At 44.1% G+C, this 21,269-nt stretch overlaps 1 protein-coding gene across 7 annotated transcripts; it reads left to right on the top strand.

Annotated features, from left to right (window-relative positions):
- Positions 1-4,815: 4,815 nt before the first annotated feature.
- tp53bp1 (tumor protein p53 binding protein, 1) lies at positions 4,816-21,259 on the top strand. 7 transcript variants are annotated; one of them, XM_074665734.1, is made up of 30 exons: positions 4,819-5,008; positions 7,656-7,808; positions 7,929-8,137; positions 8,648-8,735; positions 8,840-8,909; positions 8,988-9,055; positions 9,144-9,260; positions 9,343-9,394; positions 9,506-9,645; positions 9,790-9,916; positions 10,072-10,166; positions 10,261-10,439; positions 11,939-12,857; positions 13,143-13,259; positions 13,341-13,532; positions 13,631-13,688; positions 13,794-13,883; positions 14,286-14,544; positions 15,690-15,758; positions 15,847-15,999; positions 16,202-16,422; positions 17,026-17,190; positions 17,890-18,287; positions 18,858-19,049; positions 19,138-19,347; positions 20,005-20,196; positions 20,282-20,376; positions 20,449-20,645; positions 20,729-20,868; positions 20,944-21,259. In XM_074665734.1, the coding sequence occupies exons 3-30, from the start codon at positions 7,958-7,960 to the stop codon at positions 21,129-21,131; spliced, it is 4,971 nt and encodes a 1,656-aa protein (XP_074521835.1). In that variant the 5' UTR covers positions 4,819-5,008; positions 7,656-7,808; positions 7,929-7,957; the 3' UTR covers positions 21,132-21,259. The 7 variants fall into 7 exon arrangements, with proteins under 7 accessions (XP_074521838.1, XP_074521835.1, XP_074521836.1 ...); XM_074665735.1 differs by having other exon boundaries at positions 8,837-8,909; positions 13,797-13,883; XM_074665736.1 differs by having other exon boundaries at positions 4,820-5,008; positions 8,837-8,909; positions 10,294-10,439.
- Positions 21,260-21,269: the final 10 nt, after the last annotated feature.

Below are 21,269 nucleotides of genomic sequence, written 5' to 3'. Positions count from 1 at the left end.
ACAGTTTCACAGACCCTCAGTGTGCTCCTGGTCCAGTGGTTTTGTAACACTCAGCAGGTTTCTGTCACAGCATGTGTGTAGGAGCAGGAATATTTTCACTTGAGCTCATTTCCTGAAAGTTCGATCCTTTATACACAAAGTTTACTGTTTGATCAAAACTACATACAATTCAGTGTTTGGATGATGTTCAAATAAAATGTTAGTTCAGACCATGAAGTCAGGCTCTCTGGTTGGCCCCTCCTCCTTCATACTGTGTCTGATTTTATCAGGGTCATATGTTCAGTTCAGTTCAGACAACTTCATCAATCTTAAAGTGCAATTCAATTAACAGATTGATTGTAAATTATGTAATTAAAACAATCTAAACAATTACACAATAATAATAATAATAATAATAATAATAATAATAATAATAATAATAATAATAATAATAATAATAATAATAATAATGATAATAATATTTATAATAATAATACTGGTAAAGATGATGATGATAATAATAATAATAATAATAATAATAATAATAATAATAATAATAATAATAATAATAATGATAATAATAATGATAATAATAATGTGCTCCCAGAACAGAGCTATACCACCAAATGTAGCTTATTAAGTGATAATAACGACCTCCAACCCTGATGGAGTGGTTTTGGTGAGTTGCTGTAAACATAGCGTCTGAGGTTACTGAGTGTACACTGGCTGAGTCTCGCTCCTCTTCCTCTGAGCAGACACAAAGCGGTCTGAAAACCAGAGATCTGTGAAACAAAGAGTCTATTATTATCAGAGTCACACAGAGTACCAGGCTGAGAGTTTACACACTGACACCTCTTTGTTTTAGAAAAACAGGATCTAACTGTGCAGACACACACGCTGACAGCACACGTCCAGCAGCAGCTTTAAAACTGGATATTTTAGGATCACACAGATATTCACATCACTCTGATTTAATAGGAGAGAGGAGATTTACCAGACAGATTCAACTCCTGTCCCCAGCACACAGAGCCCAGGTTATAACAGAAATGTATCGTTCATTGTCATGCAAACGTAAGAAAAGCACAGAACAGTCTACAGAAAGCTTTTGATTAAAACTATTCCAACATTTGTCTCATGAAACTTCAAACATTCAAAGGATAGTTTTCAATCTTTAATCAGAAGATTTACAGCTAGTTTTAGGTCTTTCTGAAGGTTGTTCCGGTAGTTGAGGTCAGTGACGGTGTGTGCCATGACCCATCACCTGGTCACCTTAGAGAGTTTAAATCTATTTTAAGAGATTGTGAAAATAACAGCCTTGACTTTTGTTTCTATTTTTAGTAGCCTGTGCATTTTTAAACACCCATCCTATTTAAGTGTTGCTTTAATTGTTAATTTGTTGTTCATTTTTGTTTGGTTTTTAGGCCTTTGGAGACTCTACAATTTCTTTGTGGTTTACTTTGATTTGCAAGAAAATTTTGATCTGCAGCAACTATAAGAAGTAACCCCTACTGATTTTTTTTTAATCAAGTCCGTGCATTTGACGAACTGTTCCCATTTCTTCCAAAGAAACAGGAAAAACCTGGGTTTTCGAGTTTTTGCCACTACTATAAGTTTTATCAACATTTCTCCCTCGTCATTAGGATACACTTTATTAGAAGTTTGTGTGTCTGATTTAAAGAGGAGGTATTGGTCTCTCTTTAGTCTTTATTCTGTTCCTCCGCTGCCCCTGTAGGTTCTTTACAGCTAAATAAAATCTCTATTTTTCTCTCTGGTGTTTTTCAAAAATCCTTATTTCAGCCTTGTCTGTTTACAACTTTTAGTTTTAGCTGCTGTCTCTTTAAGGCTCCCATTCCACAAACCCCCTTCTGTAGGCAGACCTTGGTGTTTGAGGCCCGTCGTTTCAACTTGCCATCGATGTGATTAACATTAGGAGATCCTCAGAGAGCTGTGACAGGAGATCTGGTGAAGGATTCAGGGATTTCTAAAAAAATATGAACATGTAGAGGTTTAAACTCTGCACATGCTCAGTCTGAACATCCACAGTGGTTCTTTACATTCATGTTTAACAGAAATCAGGATACTCACTCTTTAAAGAATATAGAAAAGCAACTTTCACCACCTTGTTTTTTTTTACCATAAGTGTTGGGGAATGAGTTGCGCACACATTTCTATGTCTCCATCCTGGTTGACAGACTGTCAGTCCAAGGTATCCCCAGGTGGACCCTGTATGACTGCTCCTCTTTTTCTGCTCTGTGTGACTCTAAGAGGAGCATCACTCTACAAATGAACATCCTGCTGTGTTATAGAAGACTCTAAAACTGGAGACCGAGACCATGAGTCAAGTCATGAGGAACACCTTTCCTGAGGGAATAAATCAGCTGAAAAAGAAGAGCATTTTCAAGGACTGATATACAATCAGACGCCCTCTCCTGGACATTAGAGTGAGTGCAGATGAAGACTCTTCTGTCAGAGGCTCTGAGGCTGCTGTTTAATCTCTCTGAGCCGTCTGGCTGGTACCAGAAACACTGAAAGGTCTGATCACTGATGTCGTCATTATGCAGATGAACAGTGCGCGTTGGAACACGTGATATACATGTTAAAAATCTTCACATGTATTAACTAAGAGTCAGACCGATCTCTGAACAATTTAACCCTTCTCCTGTGCGTGTGTGTGTGTGTGTGTGTGTGTGTGTGTGTGTGTGTGTGGGTGTGTGTGTGTGTGTGTGTGAGCCAGCAGTGAGTCAGCAATCTTCTTTGTACTTTGCTCTGAGTCTCCTGCCCCCTGCTGGATGGAGAGAGATAAAATCTGTTCTTCATTATGATTAAATAAAAACAATAATTCCCTTTCTTTGAGATTTCTGCTCAAATACATCTTCACAGAGTAAATGTTATGAGATGCAACATTCAACATCAATCAAAATCCTTTCAGAAAAATGTCTGAGTGTTGGCAAAATCTGAGAGAAAAATCTTTTAATGAATTCATTTTGATAAAAAAAAAAAAAAAAAATCTGTCATCAATCATCCATCATTGAACCATCCAATCATCATCCATCACTGCAACATCCAACCATCATGCATTATTGCACCAACCATTTTTGGTCATTGAACTTTAAACAATCATCAATCACTGCACCATCCAACATACATTCATCAATGAACCATCCAACCATCATCTATCGTTCCACTGTCATCCATCTTTGAATAATCCAACCATCATCCATCATTAAACCATCTCACAACATTGATCTTCAAACAATCCAAACATCATCCATCCTCTATCATTCCACTGTCATCCATCTTCGGACAATCCAAATATCATCCATCACTGCACCATCCAACCATCATCCATACATTTTTGCACTTACCATCATCAATCATTTTACCATCCAACTACCATCTATCATTAAACCATCCAACTGTCATCCATCACTGAAACATATAACTATCATCCATCATTGACCTATCCAATTATTGTCCATCATTGAAATATAAAACTATCACCCGTCATTGAGCCATCTAACCATCATCCATCATTAAACCATCCAATAATCATCCATTGCTGCACCATCCAACCATCATGCATTATTGCACCAACTTTTTTTTGTTCATTTAACTATCCAACTACCATCCATCATTTAACCATCCAACCATTAGCCATCATTGAACCATCCAACCATCATCAATCATTGCATCATCCAACCATCAGCCATCATTGAACCATCCAACCATCATCCATCATGGAACCATCCAAACATCATACATTACTGAACAATCCAATCATCATCCACCAACGCACCTTCCAACTACTATCTATCATTGCACCATCCAACCATCATCCATCATTGACCCATTCAGTCGTCATCCATCACTGCACCATCCAACCATTAGCGATCATTCCACTGTCATCCATCTGTGAATAATCCAACCATCATCCATCATTCAACCATCCAACTACCATCTATCATTAAACAATCCAAACATCATCCATAATTAATCATTCCACTGTCATCCATCTTTGAAAAATCCAACCAGTATCCATCAATGCACTAACCAACATCAGTCATTGCACCATCCAACTCCTTTTTTTGCATTGAACCATTCGACCATCATTCATCAGTGAACTGCTTATTATCATCCATCATTGAACAATCCAACCATCATCCATCACTGCACCATCCGACCATCAGCCACCATCAATCTTCAAACAATTCAAACATCAGCCATCATCAGTCTTTCCACTGTGATCCATCTGCGAATAATCCAACCATCATCCATCTTCAAACAATTCAAATATCATCCATCATTGAACCATTTGACCATCATTCATTATTGCACTAACATTCATCAATCATTGCACCATCAAACTACTATCTATTTTTGCACCATCCAACAATCATCCATATTTAACCATCAAATTATATTTATCATTGAACATATAACTATCATCCATCACTGAACCATCCAACAAGCACCTATCATTAAACCACCCAAAAAGAATCCACTATTCCTTATCCATTCATCTCCATCATCCATTATCTATCATCACTCATCCATCCATCATCAGTCATCTGTTATCTGTTATCCATCATCTTTTATCCATAATCCAAACATATTTATTATCAATTTATTATCATTTGTCATCCATCTATCATCATTAATCTGTCATTTATCATCCAACAATCATCTATTATCTACCATCCATCATCCATTATCCATATATTATCCATCTATTAACATATAAAATGACAGGTTTTATATTGGGCTGTCTTTTTTATCCCTGGAGAACGACAAACCTTTACCTTCAATTTAAGATTCCTCTACATCTCTAGGCAACGTGTGTGTGTGTGTGTGTGTGTGTGTGTGTGTGTGTGTGTGTGTGTGTGTGTGTGTGTGTGTGTGTCTCCACACCCTGACTGACTCTGCAAACAGAGGAGAGGAAGCAGGGAGAGATGCAGGACGTGTTTTTGTTCCTCACCGAGCAGCGGAGAGGCTAAATCAGAGGCACAGAGAGAGACGGCTCATCATTCAGGTACAGAACATATTTATCATTCTGTTACAGGGGAGTGGCACTGCGTGTGTGTGTGTGTGTGTGTGTGTGTGTGTGTGTGTGTGTGTGTGTGTGTGTGTGTGTGTGTGTGTGTGTATGTGTGTGTAAGTGTGGGGGTGTGTGTGTTTGTGTGTGTGCGCGCGCATATGTGTGTGAGACAGAGAGAGCCTGAAGAGATGACGCTGAAGTTTTTTGGTCAGTGAGGCTGCATGAGGCTCAAACCAGCACCGTCCTTTGTATAATGATATGTATATAGTTTTGTGTGTGTGTGTGTGTGTGTGTGTGTGTGTGTGTGTGTGTGTGTGTGTGTGTGTGTGTGTGTGTGTGCATCACAGATATGATGATTTCATTGTATCAGTCTGTCTCCTCCTCACTGCTCTCACATTAAAAAGCTGATCTGGGCTGAGAAGGTTAATGCTGTCATGAATCCCGGTAGATGTCTGCCCTGCACTTTGTCTGGCAGGCTACACCTTTACACTTATCAACCCTCCCCACACACACACACACACACACACACACACACAAGCAGACACACATCGAACATAAACACACACACACACACTCAGGGGATGGCTGAACAGAGATGAAGTCAGGATGATCTGCAGGAAGTAACCCCCGCTCTCTTTGAAACAAACTGCCCTCAAACAAAATTCAATGATCTGGATGAAATAACTGAATAAAAACTCTCCTCATTATGACATGTCTTTTTATCATGCAATGTCTTCCTAATGTTATCATCATGTCATCTCCCCTAATCTTTTAGTTCCCCTTATTATGTTATATCTTTTAATTATGTTTTTTCTTCTCATGCAGTCTCTCCTCATCATGTTTTCTCTTCTCTTGTTATTTCTTCTTATCATGCTATCTCTTCTCATCGTGTTATCTATTCTTATCATGTTATCTCTTCTCACCCTGATAGGTTTAGATTTTCAGCCTGATATCTGTGTTATTGTTATTCCTGTTTTATCCTCAGAGCCTCTCTCTGATCCCTGCTCTTTTAAAAACCTGCTGTCTCTATGGAAACAGAGGCTGTCAAAGTGTGATGACAAAATGATGTTAATATCATGAAGGAGCACGTTCATTTTAAAAGCTGTGAGTGTCACGTCGTAAAAAACGTTTTTAATGTCTGATAAACCTGAGCCGTGAGAGGCTTTACTGCAGAGTCCTCAGACTGTGCAGGATGCACCAGGCAGTTTATGAGCTATATTTCATTCATTGCTCTCATACTGTGTTCACCTTGGTGACAGAAGATGAATATGTGGAGGAGTGAGCCAGAAATCTGCAGAATTTATGAGTGTTAGCTGAGGGAAGGATTGTAGAAGCTGACCTATATCTTATTTTACTGGAGTCCCTGAATACCTCACAAGGACCTGTGAAGGTCTCACAGATCCCTCTCAGGAAATGTTCAGCCCAGATTTCTCTTCCTTACATCATTTATCATTATAGAGGACAACATCAGCACAGGAAGATCCACAGCATGTCCATAGTCTGCGATTTAAGGATAGATTCAATAGACCAGGGGTCCTCAAACTTTTCCCGTCTGGGCCAAACAACTTTTCTCTTCTCTGACGAGGGGCCAGGGTTAGTTGGTAAAAAAAAGTGTGATGATCGCAGAGGTGTCCAAACGTAAATATTTATTGTTTCCCAGAAAGCCATACATAACCAAATATTAATAACCCTTTCTGGGATCTTGACAGGAAAAAAAATCAGAATATAAATAATAACACTGTTAATGACATTTATAACACTATTTATGAAATGAATTTTAATTAAATGACCCTTTTCAAGTTTTTTATTGAAAAAAGAGCATGAAATATTAACTTTCCTGTAGACTTCACTGTTTGCAGCTCTCTCTCATTAACTTCATTGTGAAAATCAGAAAGCAAGCAGGCTAAGAAACCAAACTAAGTGATACAACAGCTACCAGCACAATACATTTCACTAACAGTATGTTGTTGTTTTTTTAAGGGAGGGGTTTCAGATAGGGCACAAACTGCAGAAAGGTAGAGTACAAAGATATAATTTATGCACGCGTAAGTCTCGATCATGGGGCTAGGCTAAAAAAAAAAAAAAAAACATAATGCGCATCTGGTATTGTTCAGAGGGCCAGGCAAAATGTGGAGGCGGGCCGTATCCGGTCCCCGGGCCGTAGTTTGGGGACCACTGCAATAGACTGTCTCATTAAAAGGGTAATAAATGTGTTCAGCAGCAGAACTCGTTCTGTGAGAAACCTTCAACAAATGAGATAAACTACAGAGGATAGGATTTAGTGATAGATAAACAACAAAGAAACGCAGTTAGAGACAAATAAACAAAAGAATTATGAAAAAACAAGCGTTCATATAGAAGAAATAATAAAGCATGCTAAAAAAGACCTGGCAACCATCAAATCAACCATCAAATCAGGTGACGTCATTCACCAGCGGGACCAATCAAATCACGTGAATTGAGTTTTGCCGCGAAGCAGCAAGGAAGGTCTGCTGTGGTTTTCGAGTGAGGCTAACGTGCTAAGCTAACATGCTAAGCTATACGGCTCACCGATGACTCTACCGGTTCCTTCTTCAGACTGTGTGTCATCGAGTCCAACTCGATTCGTGTTTGTAAATAATTTATTACCGAACCATTCCAGGACCCGTGGCTGTGATGCTTTTCCAGACAGAACCGGTCCAGCTGCCAAACTGTGGGTTCATACCACAGGTTCAGACCCGGACGTCGCTGTTGTTGGGTTTTTGGCTGTGTGACGAATCTTGAGTCTGAAGCAGAGAACAAGCCCTGCCGTCAGGTAAATACCACAACAGCTGGATCGCGGAAGCCAGCCGATGTGAAACCAGAGGGAGGACCACACAGGTTAGCCTGAGCTAACAGCAGCATCTTTCCATTGTGCCTTCTCTGCCCCGTGCAGCAGCCCGCTCCGTGTCCCGGCCTGACCTCATGGATCCTGGAGCAGGTGAACTGGACTCAAGCCTGCCTCAGCCCGAGAACCCGTGCCTGATTGTGGAGGACTCCCAGCCGGATAGCGTGGCTCTGGAGGACGATCCAGAGACCAGCTACCGAGCACTGCTGGCCCGTCGCCTGTCCAGCCTGCAGCCCTCCGCCCGGAGCCCCGTCCTGGTAAGAAACCGGGTTACTCAGGGTTGATAACAGGTCTATAACGGGGGCGTATATACCGGGAGTTGATAGCGGCAGGTAAATATAGTGTTTTATAATGCCATGATATTATTATGATTGAACTTTGATCTAACAATCATATATTATTCATTTAACTTCTAAGCAGTAGTTGCTACATTGTGCAACAGTTGTTATTGTAGACGTTTCTAATGATGATGATGATGATGATGATTATGATAATGAAGGATTAAACTGTTTTTCATGTTAGTTGTTGGTATATGCTCTTAAGTATGTGTTTCAGCCGAAAAGGATCCCACTTAGCTCCTGTTCCCCTGTTGGTTCCTCATCTAGTACACATTCCTACTTCTGACTTCTGACCTCTGACCTCACTGTCCAGTGCTGAGCAGGGATCAGGGAAATAAGTGAAATGAGAAGGAGGATATGGATCACCTCAGCACCAGGTGTGAATGTCTGTAAGCTCACTCTGGAGTGTTTTTCATACCTGTCTTCCAGGAGCTGATCTCCTCCCCGACGGGAAGTAGATCCTCTCAGACGGACAGCCAATCAGAAAACTCCCAGATGAACAACCAGACTGAACCTGGTCAGTATGATTGAAGACATCAGTAAGCACAGATAGAAATATACTCCTGTACCTGAGTGTTAATACATGATGCTCACTCCTGTCTCCTTGTTTGATCGTAGCAGCTAATCCCAGTCCAGCTCTCCACAAGGACAGTCAGGTGATAAATGTCTGCCCCCCTCCCAGCAACAACAGGTGAGTTCCAGTTGAGTATGTCTGATGATGCTCAGAGTCGGTTTAGGTGTGTCTCTGAGCTGCTACCTGTGTTTCCAGGTGCACTGCTGAAGACTCTGAGATGGACTCTGGAGCTGACTCCACAACACACTGTGTCCAGACTGAAGGTGAAGCAGACTCATCTGAACATCCACACAGCACTGTTACACTGTAAGTGCGTTATTTAGAGGCATTTTCTGTGTGTGCGTGTTTCAGAGGGAACCTCTCAGTTTGGCTTCCTGGAGCTCTCACAGAGTCAGGACCTGCGAGGTGAAGAGATGAACAGTCAGGAGGAAGTTGTTGCTCCTCAGTCTGAGAAAGTGAAACCTTCAGGTAGGAATAGAATAGAATAGAATGTACTTTATCAATCCCTTGCTCTGACATCAGACAATTTAATGATGCTTTCTTACTTCAGCAGATCAGCTGAGGTCGAGGACTTCAGAGAGTCAGGACCTCAGAGCCGTCAGGTACTGGTCCACCTGGTCTGCAGCTCTGCTTCCTCAATGATCACACACTCCTCCTTTTCATCCTCTTCTTCCTCTTCCCCCTGCATGATCAGTGTATGTGTCCCCCTGCAGGTCAGAGGTCAGCTCCAGCAGCTCTCTGGAGTCTCAGGGGGGCAGGAAGATCAGTGTCCAGGTTCTGCTGCACTCACAGGGTCTGCAGGACCACCAGATCTTGTCCTCCCAGCAGGACCTGTTTGATGCTGATAAGACAGGTGAATATCTCTATTTTAGTGTCCAGTGAAATACCAGAGAAAGACAGAGAGTTACTGAACACACACACAGAGGACAACATTCAGCTAGTTAAAACTCTTACCCCGCCCCCCCCTTACCTGTCTTTATTCCTCTGTTCCTCTCAGGTGTGTCAGTGGACAGTACAGTGTCAGAGCCAGAGCAGCAGGGTGACCCCACCTCGACCCCTGCCCATACCCTGAGAGTACTGCAGCTGTCAGGACAGGGAACCCTGGTGCCGGAGAGTCTGTCACAGTAAGACACACACACACACACACACACACACACACACACACACACACACACACACACACACACACACACACACACACACACACACACACACACACACACACACACACACACAGGTATACTGAGCTAATGGCTGCTGACTCTGCCCCTTCCTGCAGGAGCTCTGTGGACTGCGTGCCCCCCACCCCTGAGCGCCTGGACCACGCTCCACTGATGGTTCCCAGCTCGCCCACGGAGGCTGAGGATGAGCAGGGTGAGTGTTTCCTCCTTCCCCCTCCTCCCCTCCTCCCACATCATCATAATCACAGATGATATAATGACCTCATGCTGCTCATGATCTTCATCAGCTGAACCCATGGACACATCGGCGCCCCCTGAAGGACATGCAAAGGAGAAGGAGGAGCCAATGGAAACAGAGGCTGTCTCTAAGCCCCTACCCTCTGCCTCCACACCTGTGTCCCAGAGTTCTCCTGGTTTTGTTTTGGAGAGGACTCTGTCCTTACCCTCGCAGCCGGATTTCTCTCACGTATGTTTCTTTATTTAAGCGTTAAGTTTGTGTCAAACAGTTTTTAAATGTTGGGAGGTTCTTAGAGCAGGAAGACGCAAGAGGTTACGCTGCAATGTGTTGGTGTGTTTGCATTATTCTTTGATCAGATGCCTGAATAAATAGCATAGAAACATAAGGGATAGGCCTGTCACGATAACAAATTTTGCTAGACGATAATTTTCCAAAATATTATTGCCGATAAATGTCATTATTGTCAATACTATTTTGATTTTTTTTGCCAATTTTTTTTTATGGATGTAATTATTTGCTAGACGATAATTTTCCAAAATATTATTGCCGATAAATGTTATTATTGTCAATATTATTTTGATTTTTTTTCCCAATTTTTTTATGGATGTAATTATGATAAATGGGATAATAAAGTGAGTACACCATATCAAAAGCAAGAAACTTTAATTTCTTAAGAGTATTTAACTGTAATTAAAAGGTCAGGATCTTTTGAATAAAATAAATTAAACGAAAATTTTAGAAAAAAAATACATGTCAATGAAAATAATTAATACTAATCAAAAAACAATAAAACATAGACCCTGTCTCTAAAGAAAAAACAAAACTCCAAAAAAAACAAAAAACTATAGCCTAAATAAACGGGAGTTTATACAGTTCCTGAATTGTTTGTAACATGTACGTTTTCCCAGTCAATCCGTACTGTTTGTCAAACATTTTTAACATTTCTGGCTTTCAACCGTATTGAATGGCTGCATTTCTTTGGCAATGTAGCTGTCTTTGAGCGCCCACCATTTGGAGCTTTTATTTCTATTTACTTTGCCAACCAAAAGCCTCAGTAAGAGCGGATTGTCAAAGAACAAGGCTCCGCTGCACTTTTCCTTCTTCTTCTTCGTCGCCACTATTTTCAAACAAATGAGACATATCAGCTCGTTAGTGTTCATGAGCTCACACTTTGTTCATTCTAATAAAAAAACAAAATATTCCCTTAAGAACCGTATCTTTTGTGCCATCACTCATATTAGTGTGTGTTTCCTCCTTACCCCTCAGGACGCTCGCTTCAGCTCTCTCCGTGCGTACGTGCGAGCAGCCCCGTCTTCACCCCAAAGATCGCATTTTTGACAGATGCTCACTCCGCTATAAATCTGCTAAAATCCGTTATAGAACCCATGCACCCCGATGTTAGGAAAGATAGACGTAGTGAGCCATCTTCTCATTCAGCCTCTTTGGTCGAAAGAGAGGAGGAAAACAAACATGCATGCACGTGTCAGTTTGTCGAGGCTGGCAAACTTACCGTAGACGTTTTTATTTATCGTTCAGTTAATCGATTTATTGATTATCGTGACAGGCCTATTAAGGGAAATGCTAATGAAGGGGGCAGGGGAGTGTATGAGTGTGTGACATGGTAACTTGTCTCTGAAGTGTTCTAATATGTCCTGGAAAATAATTTCTGGTAAAGACTGGAAACCCTGTCCTGACTGCAGCTCTCCTCACGCTCTTTGTGTTTTCAGGACGTGTTTGTTCCAACTCAGAGCCAGGAGTCGCCTCAGCACTCTGAGAGGAGGACTCTGTCTCAGGGAGCGGCCTCGGCTCCTCTCGCTCTGCAGCTCTCTGTGAACTCCCAGAGTAGCAAGTCTGATCATCTCACCTGTGAGCAGCCAGGTGAGGACAGTCAGGCCACGCAGATCGAGGAGCTGACCCAACTGCCCACTGCTGACACCTGTGACTCTGTGGCGTCACTCAGCAAGCCAAGGAGGAACGAAGACAGCCCAGAGTCACAGACCGCCTCCAGGTCGAAAAGCTCAGCCTGTGCAGAGACTCAGAAAAGTCAGAGCGAGCGGTGTGATCCGTGCAACCTTAAGACAAACAACGACGCCCTGAATGTACGAAACACGACTTTGAAACACTCTGACAGAGGACAGAAGAGCTCGCAGCACAAAGAAGGGCTCTCTGATGTAAACAGCTGTGAGCATGACGCCTCCCCTGACCCCGCCCACAGCGCTCTGACCCCTCAAAGATCTGAACAGGTGATGAAGACCACAGCTCACCTGAGAGTAAGAGACCTCAGCAGTCAGTCTGAAGTGGTCAGGAACAGTCAGGAGGGGGAGGAGCTTATGGAGGAGGAGAACACAGTGGGCGGGGCTCTGGTCCTCTCACAGAGTCAGCTGTTGTCTCCGGAGCCAATGGAGGAAGAGGAGGACAAAGAGGAAGAGGACAGCGTCATCATCATCACAGAGAGCGACAGAGAGTCTCAGAGGACGTGTACAAAAACCAGCAGCTCTCAGCCAATCAGAGGCAGCCTTACTGCATCCACCAACGGACATCAGAACAGGAAGCTGTCCTCTGATCGGCTCTCTCTTTCTCAGCCTGAGAGGGCGGGGCCTGAACTAGAGGAGCTCAAAGAGAGGAGTCTGAGTGACAGCTCAGGAGGTGAGCTGGCTCCACTGTTTACACACACACACACACACACACACACACACACACACACACACACACACACACACAAAGCAGTTAATTATAACATTTAAGACCCAGAAAATGAGTTCCTGCATCTGAGGGTTCTTGGAAAGGTTTCCCAAGGTGAGATGTTTGTTTTGGTCTGTGATTGACCTCAGGATGACCTCACAGTGACCTCACAGTGATCTCATATTGTAAACATGGCGCTCTGAAACTGATCCGCTCTGATTTTAATGATCTGATATAATTTTTCCACAGAGATTTCCTTCCACTTCACTCTGCCAAAAGACGGGGAGCTGATTGGTCCTGCTGTGGGAGCCACGCCCCCTCTGGTCACCCAGCTGAAGCAGTCGCTGAGACACAGCACGCCCATTGGTCAGTCTGATCCCAACTCTGAGGGTTTCTTCCTGAAGAATCCAATGACCTGATGTCCTCTCTTTGTTTCCGTTTCCACAGAGATCTCATCTTTCTCCGAGAAGTCTGCCGTGTCTGCTGATGTCTCTGCTGACGTGGCGATGGCGGCGAGTGACATTGTGCCAGGAGAGGGCGGGGATGACTCAGGGGAGAGGGGGGAGGGGAAGCTGAGTCTGAGGATGAAGCTGGTAACTCCTGTGGAGGAGGGCAGCTCAGAACGCTTCAGTCTGCAGAGTAAGACCGCCGCCATTCTCTAACTCCATCACAACTTTCATCAGGGGGTTTATTCTGTGTGACCGATAAGTAACACACCTGTCCTCTCCGTCTCTAAGAACCAGCTCTGACAGAGAACGAGGGCTCTGTTCTGAAGGTCTCCTCGGGTGTGAACAGGTGAGCTGAGACCCCACGTCTCGTTTTAATAGAGGGGTTTTTAAGATTTTAATGGCTCTTTGTCTGTGTGTGCTCATGTGTGTATCTGTGTGTGTGAACTGTCAGCAGTCCATCAGTGTTCAGCAGAGTCAGACAGGCACACAGACAGCAGGATGCCCAGGATGACCACACTGCAGGAAACAGCTCACCTGTCAGGTATGCAGCACAAAGAGAGTGAGAGACCTACTTAGTGAGTCTGAGAGAAGGAGGGCTATTTTTGCTCCTGCTCCTCTGGGACAGGAGGAGCTGTTTGATCTCCATTCTGACAGCTGTGCCGGTTTGCAGAACTTTAGTCTTTAACTGGAGACACGGTCTGTTCAGATCTGTAAAATGATCCTCGCAGTCTTCATTCTACTGAAAGAGGAGAGTTATACAGAGAAAATTCACAGGAGGAACTGATAAAGAATCAGATCAATAAGCAGAATCAATATAGGCATTGGTATCAACAAAATCTTACCAGTATGCAACCAGGATGCAACTTGACATTGTGATCCAGCTTTTATTTGTATCTGAGTTTTTTGTTTTATTGACTAAGTGATGGTCTTGAAACGTCCACAGGGGGGAGCTGTTTTCCTCTCCTCAGAGGAGCTCTCAGGCTTCCTCTCTGGGATGTAACAGCCTCCCTGACAGCCAATCAGAGCAGGCCTCCCAGCAGCAGGTGTTTGCAGCTCCACAGCAGACCTCCAAGCATCCTCCAGGTCCTTCAGAACCATCTGAGGATAGACCGGGACCCCCTGATGCTCCTCAGACCCCCAGCCAAGCCAGAGTCCCCCCCAAGACCTCCAACAATAACGTCACCTGCAGCGCAAACAACATGGTCAGTTACACACACACACTTGCTGCACAGCACAAAGGTCAATGATGAGGCTTTACTTCAGCTACTATTAAGTGGAGAGTGTTTGAGGTGATTTAGCTTCTGGAATAATATGGTGATGAGATATGACTCACTGTGGATCTAAAGTCAGATGTGTTGGATCTTAATTCCACACGGTAAAAATCACTTCAGAGTCAAATAAAGGTCAAAAGGTAAGAATGAAACAATACAAAAATGATTCAAAGAGGAAAGATGTTTGTATTATTTTATGCCAAGGGTGTGCAACCTGTAGCTTGAAGCATCATGTGACTCTATGACTCCTTTATAATGGATTCTTGTAGCTTAAAAAAAGTATTGAAATACAGAATTTAATTAAATTTTTGTTAACATTTTTTCAACTAAATTTGCATCACCTCTTACAAAAGAGCTTTCAGTTTTTTGTCTTTTTTTTTTTTTTTTTTAGATTTCTGCAACTTTTTTAACTTTTGCATTTTTGGACAATTATTCAAATTTAGAAAAATGTCCAAATATTTTAGAGTTTTTGCAATTTTAAATTTCCTTTTCAACATTTTTTTTTTATTTCTGCAGTTTTTTGTAAATTATTTAAATTTCCTATTTTCGTTAAAAGTCCCTAATTTTTGTAATTATTAATTTTTAGGATGCATCAAATTTTTGAAATCACAATTTTGATTTTTTGTTTATTGTTTATTTATGGTATTTTTGGAAATTTTTGACATATCAAAATTTTTGATTTCTTGCAAATTTTTGCAATTTGTTGAAATTTCTAATTTTTTGAAAAATTGTGTAACTTATTGAAATCTCTGAAATTTTACAAATACATCAAGAATAAAAACAAAAAAACTTATTGATTAGATAATTATTTACTAGTTCAATACAATGTTTAGAATTTTATACACTTTAAAGTCTATTTTGTAAAGATAAAGTAGAGTTTGTGGCTCATGAATGACTGTAATATAGGTGAAATAAGACAAAATGGTTGCAGATTTTTATTTTATACAATCACTAACTTAACATAAAGCTAGGGTTAAAAGGCAAACTTCATTATTTGATACACCTGCTCAGAACTGAGGACTGCCTGATAACCTGAAGGTGATGATGATGATGATATTGTGTCCTATGTGTCTCAGCTCCATCAGAGGACCGGATCCCAGCAGACTGGCGCAGACTCAGCTGGGCCGCGTTCACCAACAGGAAGGGTACGAATCCCTGTCCGTCTCACTTTCTCTGCCTCTGCCTCTGTCCCACATTTGTCTCACTCTCTGTCTCACTCCATCTTCCTCACAGGGGGAACCAGCATCTCCGTCCTCCAGAAGAAACACAGCCCCCTCCCACCGCAGACATGTTCGCACCATCCAAGAGGTTCGGACCACGGTCACACGCATCATCACAGACGTCTATTACGAGGACGGGAAAGAAGTGGACCGTAAGGTTTCTCAGGTAAAAACAGGTTTCCCAAGTTAGGACAGGTGACCAAGGTAAAGACATGTCTCTGAGGGTCTCTCAGGTAGAGACAGGTGTTTGAGGCTGACCCTGGTGACCTGACAGTCTCTGTTTATTTAAACTTATTTCATTTTAAGATATGAAATATTATAGAACCCACTATGAATCTCACCTCTCTACCTGTGTTGTGATGTCACAGGAGAGGGAGGAGCCTGTGGTGGACTGTCAGGTGTTGGACAGCGATGTGTCTCCGTGTCGGACAGGTAGCAGCTCGCTGACCTCAGGTGACCTGGCTGACATCAGCTCTCTGTCGTCAAAGGCATCCAGCCTGCAGCACAGCTCTGGAGGAACCAGCAGCAGCAGCGGCTTCATCAGGGCGGACTTCATCCTGCCGCCCAGCAGGGGGGGCAAGTCCACCAGGTACACAGGCCTAATCCTGATCCAGATCAAATTAAGGTGTCTGTGCTCTAAGCAGTCCAGTCTACCTTCATGCAGCATCTGTTAACTTCCTGTCGCTAACAGAGATGCTCTCATACCAGCAGTCTGACCCGATCTCATCATGAAGTCAAACATCCCCCAAAAAAAGGGGGATAAGAACATGAACCTCAGAACTGCTCACAGAGAAAAACCTGGTTCAGAGGTCCAGTAACAGATCTGCTGCTAACGCTAGCGTAGCATGTGAGTAGATGTTCAGAGTGAATCAGACAGAATAAGTCATTACAGTAACTGTCTACCTGACTGTCACATAGATATGGACGGTCAGTCACTCTCCGTCTCCCCCTTTCCTCACTTCCTCCCTGTCTCTCTGCATCCCTGATCAGATTTTAACCTGAGAGCTCTTTAAATCCCTCCTTCAGCATCATGTCAGTACAGAGCTCTGAATGTCTGTACGAGAGCACCTCTGTCACTCTGTCCCTCACTCTTTCTGTCTCACTACCTGTCTGTCTACCTGAGCTCTGAACCCCCTTTGTTCGTAGCCCCGTCCCTGTTACACTCCTCCTCCTCCCCTCTGTGTGTCTGCAGCCCCCGAAGGGGAGGAGGGCAGTACAACAGGGGTCAGAGGGGTCAGAGGGCGGGGTCAGCCCTTGCACCAGACAGAGGCCACACCCCCTCAGGGCCCCGGGCCCCTCTCTCCACCAGAGGAAGGGCCAGGAGGGGCCGACCCCCGTCCCGCTCCTCTCCATCCAGGTGAGTGCCCTGTGTTATGGTGAGGCCCTCTGGGTCCAGGTGAGTCCTGACGGAGGCTGCAGCTGTAACTAACTAACCCCTCCCCCTGTTTCTCTTCACACTTTGCTTCACTTTACTAACCCACTGACCTCTTTATCAGTCAGACGCATTAACATGATGAACATCAACAGTTATAGAATGTCCAAAATGACTCTAGCTTCTCTCTGACCAAATTTAGAGACTCAACGTCTGCAGACTGTCATGACGGCAGTTTGATCAGGAAACTAAAGGAATACTCTCTTTGCTTCAGATACCAATCAGGTCTCAAGTTTGATTAAATTGTTTCCTTCAGGAATTTTATGTTCCTCTCTTCAGACTCTTCTATGGTCAGAAGTTGTTTTGTTCTGCACTTGACTGTGTGCAGAGCGTTTGTGTTTTGGTGTTTTGTCCTTGGGATGGATCAGCTTCTGCCTTGGAGTGTTTTCAGGCTTAAAGTGAACAGAAATGTGGTGTTTGCTTAAGATCCTCTGTAGAGCACAGTGATCTCTTACATCGCGGCGTCTCTGAAAAGCTAAAGCTCAGAGTGATGAATGAATCATCGTCTGAGGAGACCTGTCAGTCAGTGACCAGGTGATCCAGGTGAAGACAGAACAACACCTGAGATCATACCCAGCTGTTTTACCTGTGTTTCAACTTTTCTCTCCTTTTTTTTCCTATCAGAGGGGGCGGAGTCAGCTCCAGAAACAGACTCAGTGCTCACGCTCAGACCCCGTGGTCCTCTGAGGATGAACCGTACAATCAGAGGTTTCACCCCCGCCTCCCTGTCAGCCCCTCTGACCCCTCCTCCTCCTCACGCTCTGACTCCCTGCGCTCCTCACCGGAGGAGGCAAGCTCAGCAGGAAGCAGCTTTGTGGGTCTGCGGGTCGTCGCCAAGTGGTCGTCCAATGGGTACTTCTACTCGGGACGCATCATGAAGGATGCCGGGGACGCCAAGTTCAGACTGCGCTTTGACGACGGGTACGAGTGCGAGGTGGCAGGAAAAGACATCCTGCTGTGTGACCCCATCCCCGTGGAAACAGAGGTCACCGCCCTGCTGGAGGACCAGTACTTCAGCACAGGTGAGAGGACAGGTTGATGAGGAGAAATTCTTTGATAAGTAAGAGGAGTCAGAATTCAGAAGCTTTACTTTTTTCCACGTTGTCTTGTCTTGTTTGTTGTTCATTTGTTGTGTGTTCTTGTTTATTTGTGGTATGTTGGTTGATGAGTTGTTTTTTTTTTTTTTGTTTTTTGTTGTCAATTTGTTGTTCGCTGTTATGGTTTGTTTGTTGTTTATTTTTTGTTTTTTTCTATGTTTTTATACTAATATTGTTTGTATGTGGTTTATTTGTTGATGTTTCTGGATTTATTACTTATTTTTGGTTTTTAATTTGATGTTTCTTGTCATTTTTTTTAACGTAATTTTTTCTTTGTTATTTTTCATTTATTTATTATTTGTGGTTTGTTAGTTTTTTTTATTTTTTTTTTGTTTAGTGTTTTTATTTTTTTATTTCTGTTAGAAATAATCCAAAAAAACAACAAAGGTCTGAGCTGAAGGAGCCTATGTTTTGAGGGGGCTCAGATTAATCCAATGGATTAAATCCGATGAATGAAGTTGAAACTTTGGTTTCTGATCCTGTTTGTTACTGTAGGAGTCGTTAAGGGTCATAAGACGGAGGGGGAGGAGCTTCTGTACAGCGTGGAGCGGGACGGGCAGAGGCAGTGGTACAGCAGGTCGTCCATCATACTGTCTCTGGAACAGGGAAACAGACTGAGGGAGCAGCACAGCCTGGGACCCTACGAACCCTCCACCCCCCTCACCAAGGCGGCAGACATCAGCCTAGGTACACACACATGCACACACACACTTGCGTATATATCCAAGTTATTAGCAAGACGAGTCTCTCTCAAACCTGTCTCTCATTTCCTCAGATAACCTGGTGGAGGGAAAGAGAAGACGCAGAGGAGCTCCTGGGGGTGAGGACAGCCCCCACCGCCGCTCCTCCAACAGTCCCCGGACTCCCCAGACCCCCAGAACCCCTCGAACCCCCTGCCCCCCATCTGGGAAGAGGAAACTGCAAAGCTCTGACGACAGCAGGACGCCGTCCAAGAGGGGGCGCCGAGGAGCAGGGGCCAGAGCTGGTACGGAGACTTACTAATGGAAGACCAGCTGAGACTGAAGGGGGTGGGAGGGGTGAGGAGGGGTGGAGTTTTGTTTCTTTTAATTCAACCTTTTAATGAAATGTTTGAGAGTATTTTAAGAGTGTGTTCAAGTTTTAGCTTTCATCTCACCTGCTGTTTTTACCTGTTTTTAGTTTTTACAGTTTAAAATCTTTTTCCATCATCATGGTGTGAGTGTGTGTGTGTGTGTGAGAGTGTGTGTGTGTGTTTGGTGTTTTTAAAATGAGTGTGACGGAGACAAGTCAACCTGCTGCTGCTTAGGCCTCAGGTAACTCCTGATGACATCACCATGTGTGAGCAGGGTGTGGGTGCACAGGTGTTTGGTCACGGTTTCTTGGTGATGTCACAGTATATTGATGATGTCACGGTGAATGGATGGTACTCAGTAATCTTTGCATGTCAGTACAGGGTTTACAGCTAAGAGCTCTTACCTGAAGCTCACCTGCCTAATTTGTATCCATCCCACAGTCAGTCACCTGACCACCTGTGTGAGGTCACCTGACCTCACTGAACACATCTTAGAAAACTATTCTTCAGATTTTATAGATTTTAAACATCTAAGTCAAAACTCTGTGTCTGATTCTCTTCATCCTGTGTGTATGTGTTTGTGTGTCTCAGCTCAGAGGACAGGTGTGTGTAACACCTCAGGTAGCGGCACAGACCTCCCTGGTCGCTCCCTTGATGATGTCACAGAGACTCACGGCCCTCTGCCCCAGAACACCTCGCTGTTTCAGGGCTTCGCCTTCATGCTGACAGCGTCATGTGAGAGCGACAGGCTGACCAACAGGAACAGCAGCGAGGATGAGGAGGGTGAGGAAGAGCACTGACCCTGCAGAGTACCTGTCCTCAGGTTAAAGGTCACTGATGACAGCGTTTCCTGATTTCTGTGTCGCAGACATCGTGCAGACGGGACCGTACAACAAAGCGTACACGGAGTCTCAGCTGAAGGCGGGCGGAGGATTCATCCTGCCCGACTTCAACGAGGAACAGGTGAGACAGACGCCTGTCTTTACAGCTGTCACCTGCTGCTCAGGTGATAACCTTAGTGTGTGTGTTCCTCAGTGTAAAGCAGCCTATCAGAGCCTCCTAATCGCTGACCAGCACTGTCGGACCAGGAAATACCTGCTGTGTGTGGCGAGCGGCGTGCCGAGCGTGTCTCACATCTGGGTCAGAGACTGCTGCAAAGAGAACAAGCTGCTCAACTACAGGAACTACCTGCTGCCTGCGGGGGCGGAGCCAGAGGGGACCGTCGTTGAGTGGTGAGGAAGAGGTTTACCTGTGTGTCTGTGTTTGTTTGTGTGAGGTTTGGAGATGACTCCCCTCCTCTGTCTGTGTCTCTCAGGCATCCTCGCTGCAGTCCGTTTGGGTCTCTGCGGGTCCTCCTGGTCCTGCAGCAGGTGGAGGAGTTCTGGAGTCAGCTCATTGCTTTAGGAGGAGGATCAGCCGTGAGACACGTTCAGAGCAGCGACCATGATACAGCAGGTACAGCACACACACACCACGGAACAGGACCATTACATCATCACATTTCTCTAACCTGTCGCTCTGCTCACTCAGACATTCCTGCGGGGAAGTTTGACGTGGTGGTGACGGACCAGACCTGTCCCTCATTGGTCCAGGAACAGATGACATCACAGGAAGTGCCCCTGGTGTCTCTGGAGTGGATCGTCCAGAGCGTCATTCGAGGGGAGAGGCTGGGCTACGACAGCAACCCCCAGTACCGCCATGACTACTCGTCGTCATAGTGCCGCCGTAGATCAGCTGCATGCACGGACTGAGTGCACCGCGTGGACCAGGTGGACTTGGGTACGCCCAGACCACCTGTGTGTTTTTATCGACAATAAACCGACAGCTTCATTTTAATACTGTCTCCTTCCTTTATT

Source organism: Halichoeres trimaculatus, unplaced genomic scaffold (genome assembly GCF_033239565.1).
Source record: "Halichoeres trimaculatus isolate MK-OKI-2021-1 unplaced genomic scaffold, fHalTri1.1 fHalTri1_scaffold_3, whole genome shotgun sequence".
Classification (NCBI taxonomy): Eukaryota; Metazoa; Chordata; class Actinopteri; order Labriformes; family Labridae; genus Halichoeres; species Halichoeres trimaculatus.
The sequence above is the reverse complement of the archived record's forward strand: the minus strand, read 5'-3'. Positions and strand labels throughout refer to the sequence as shown.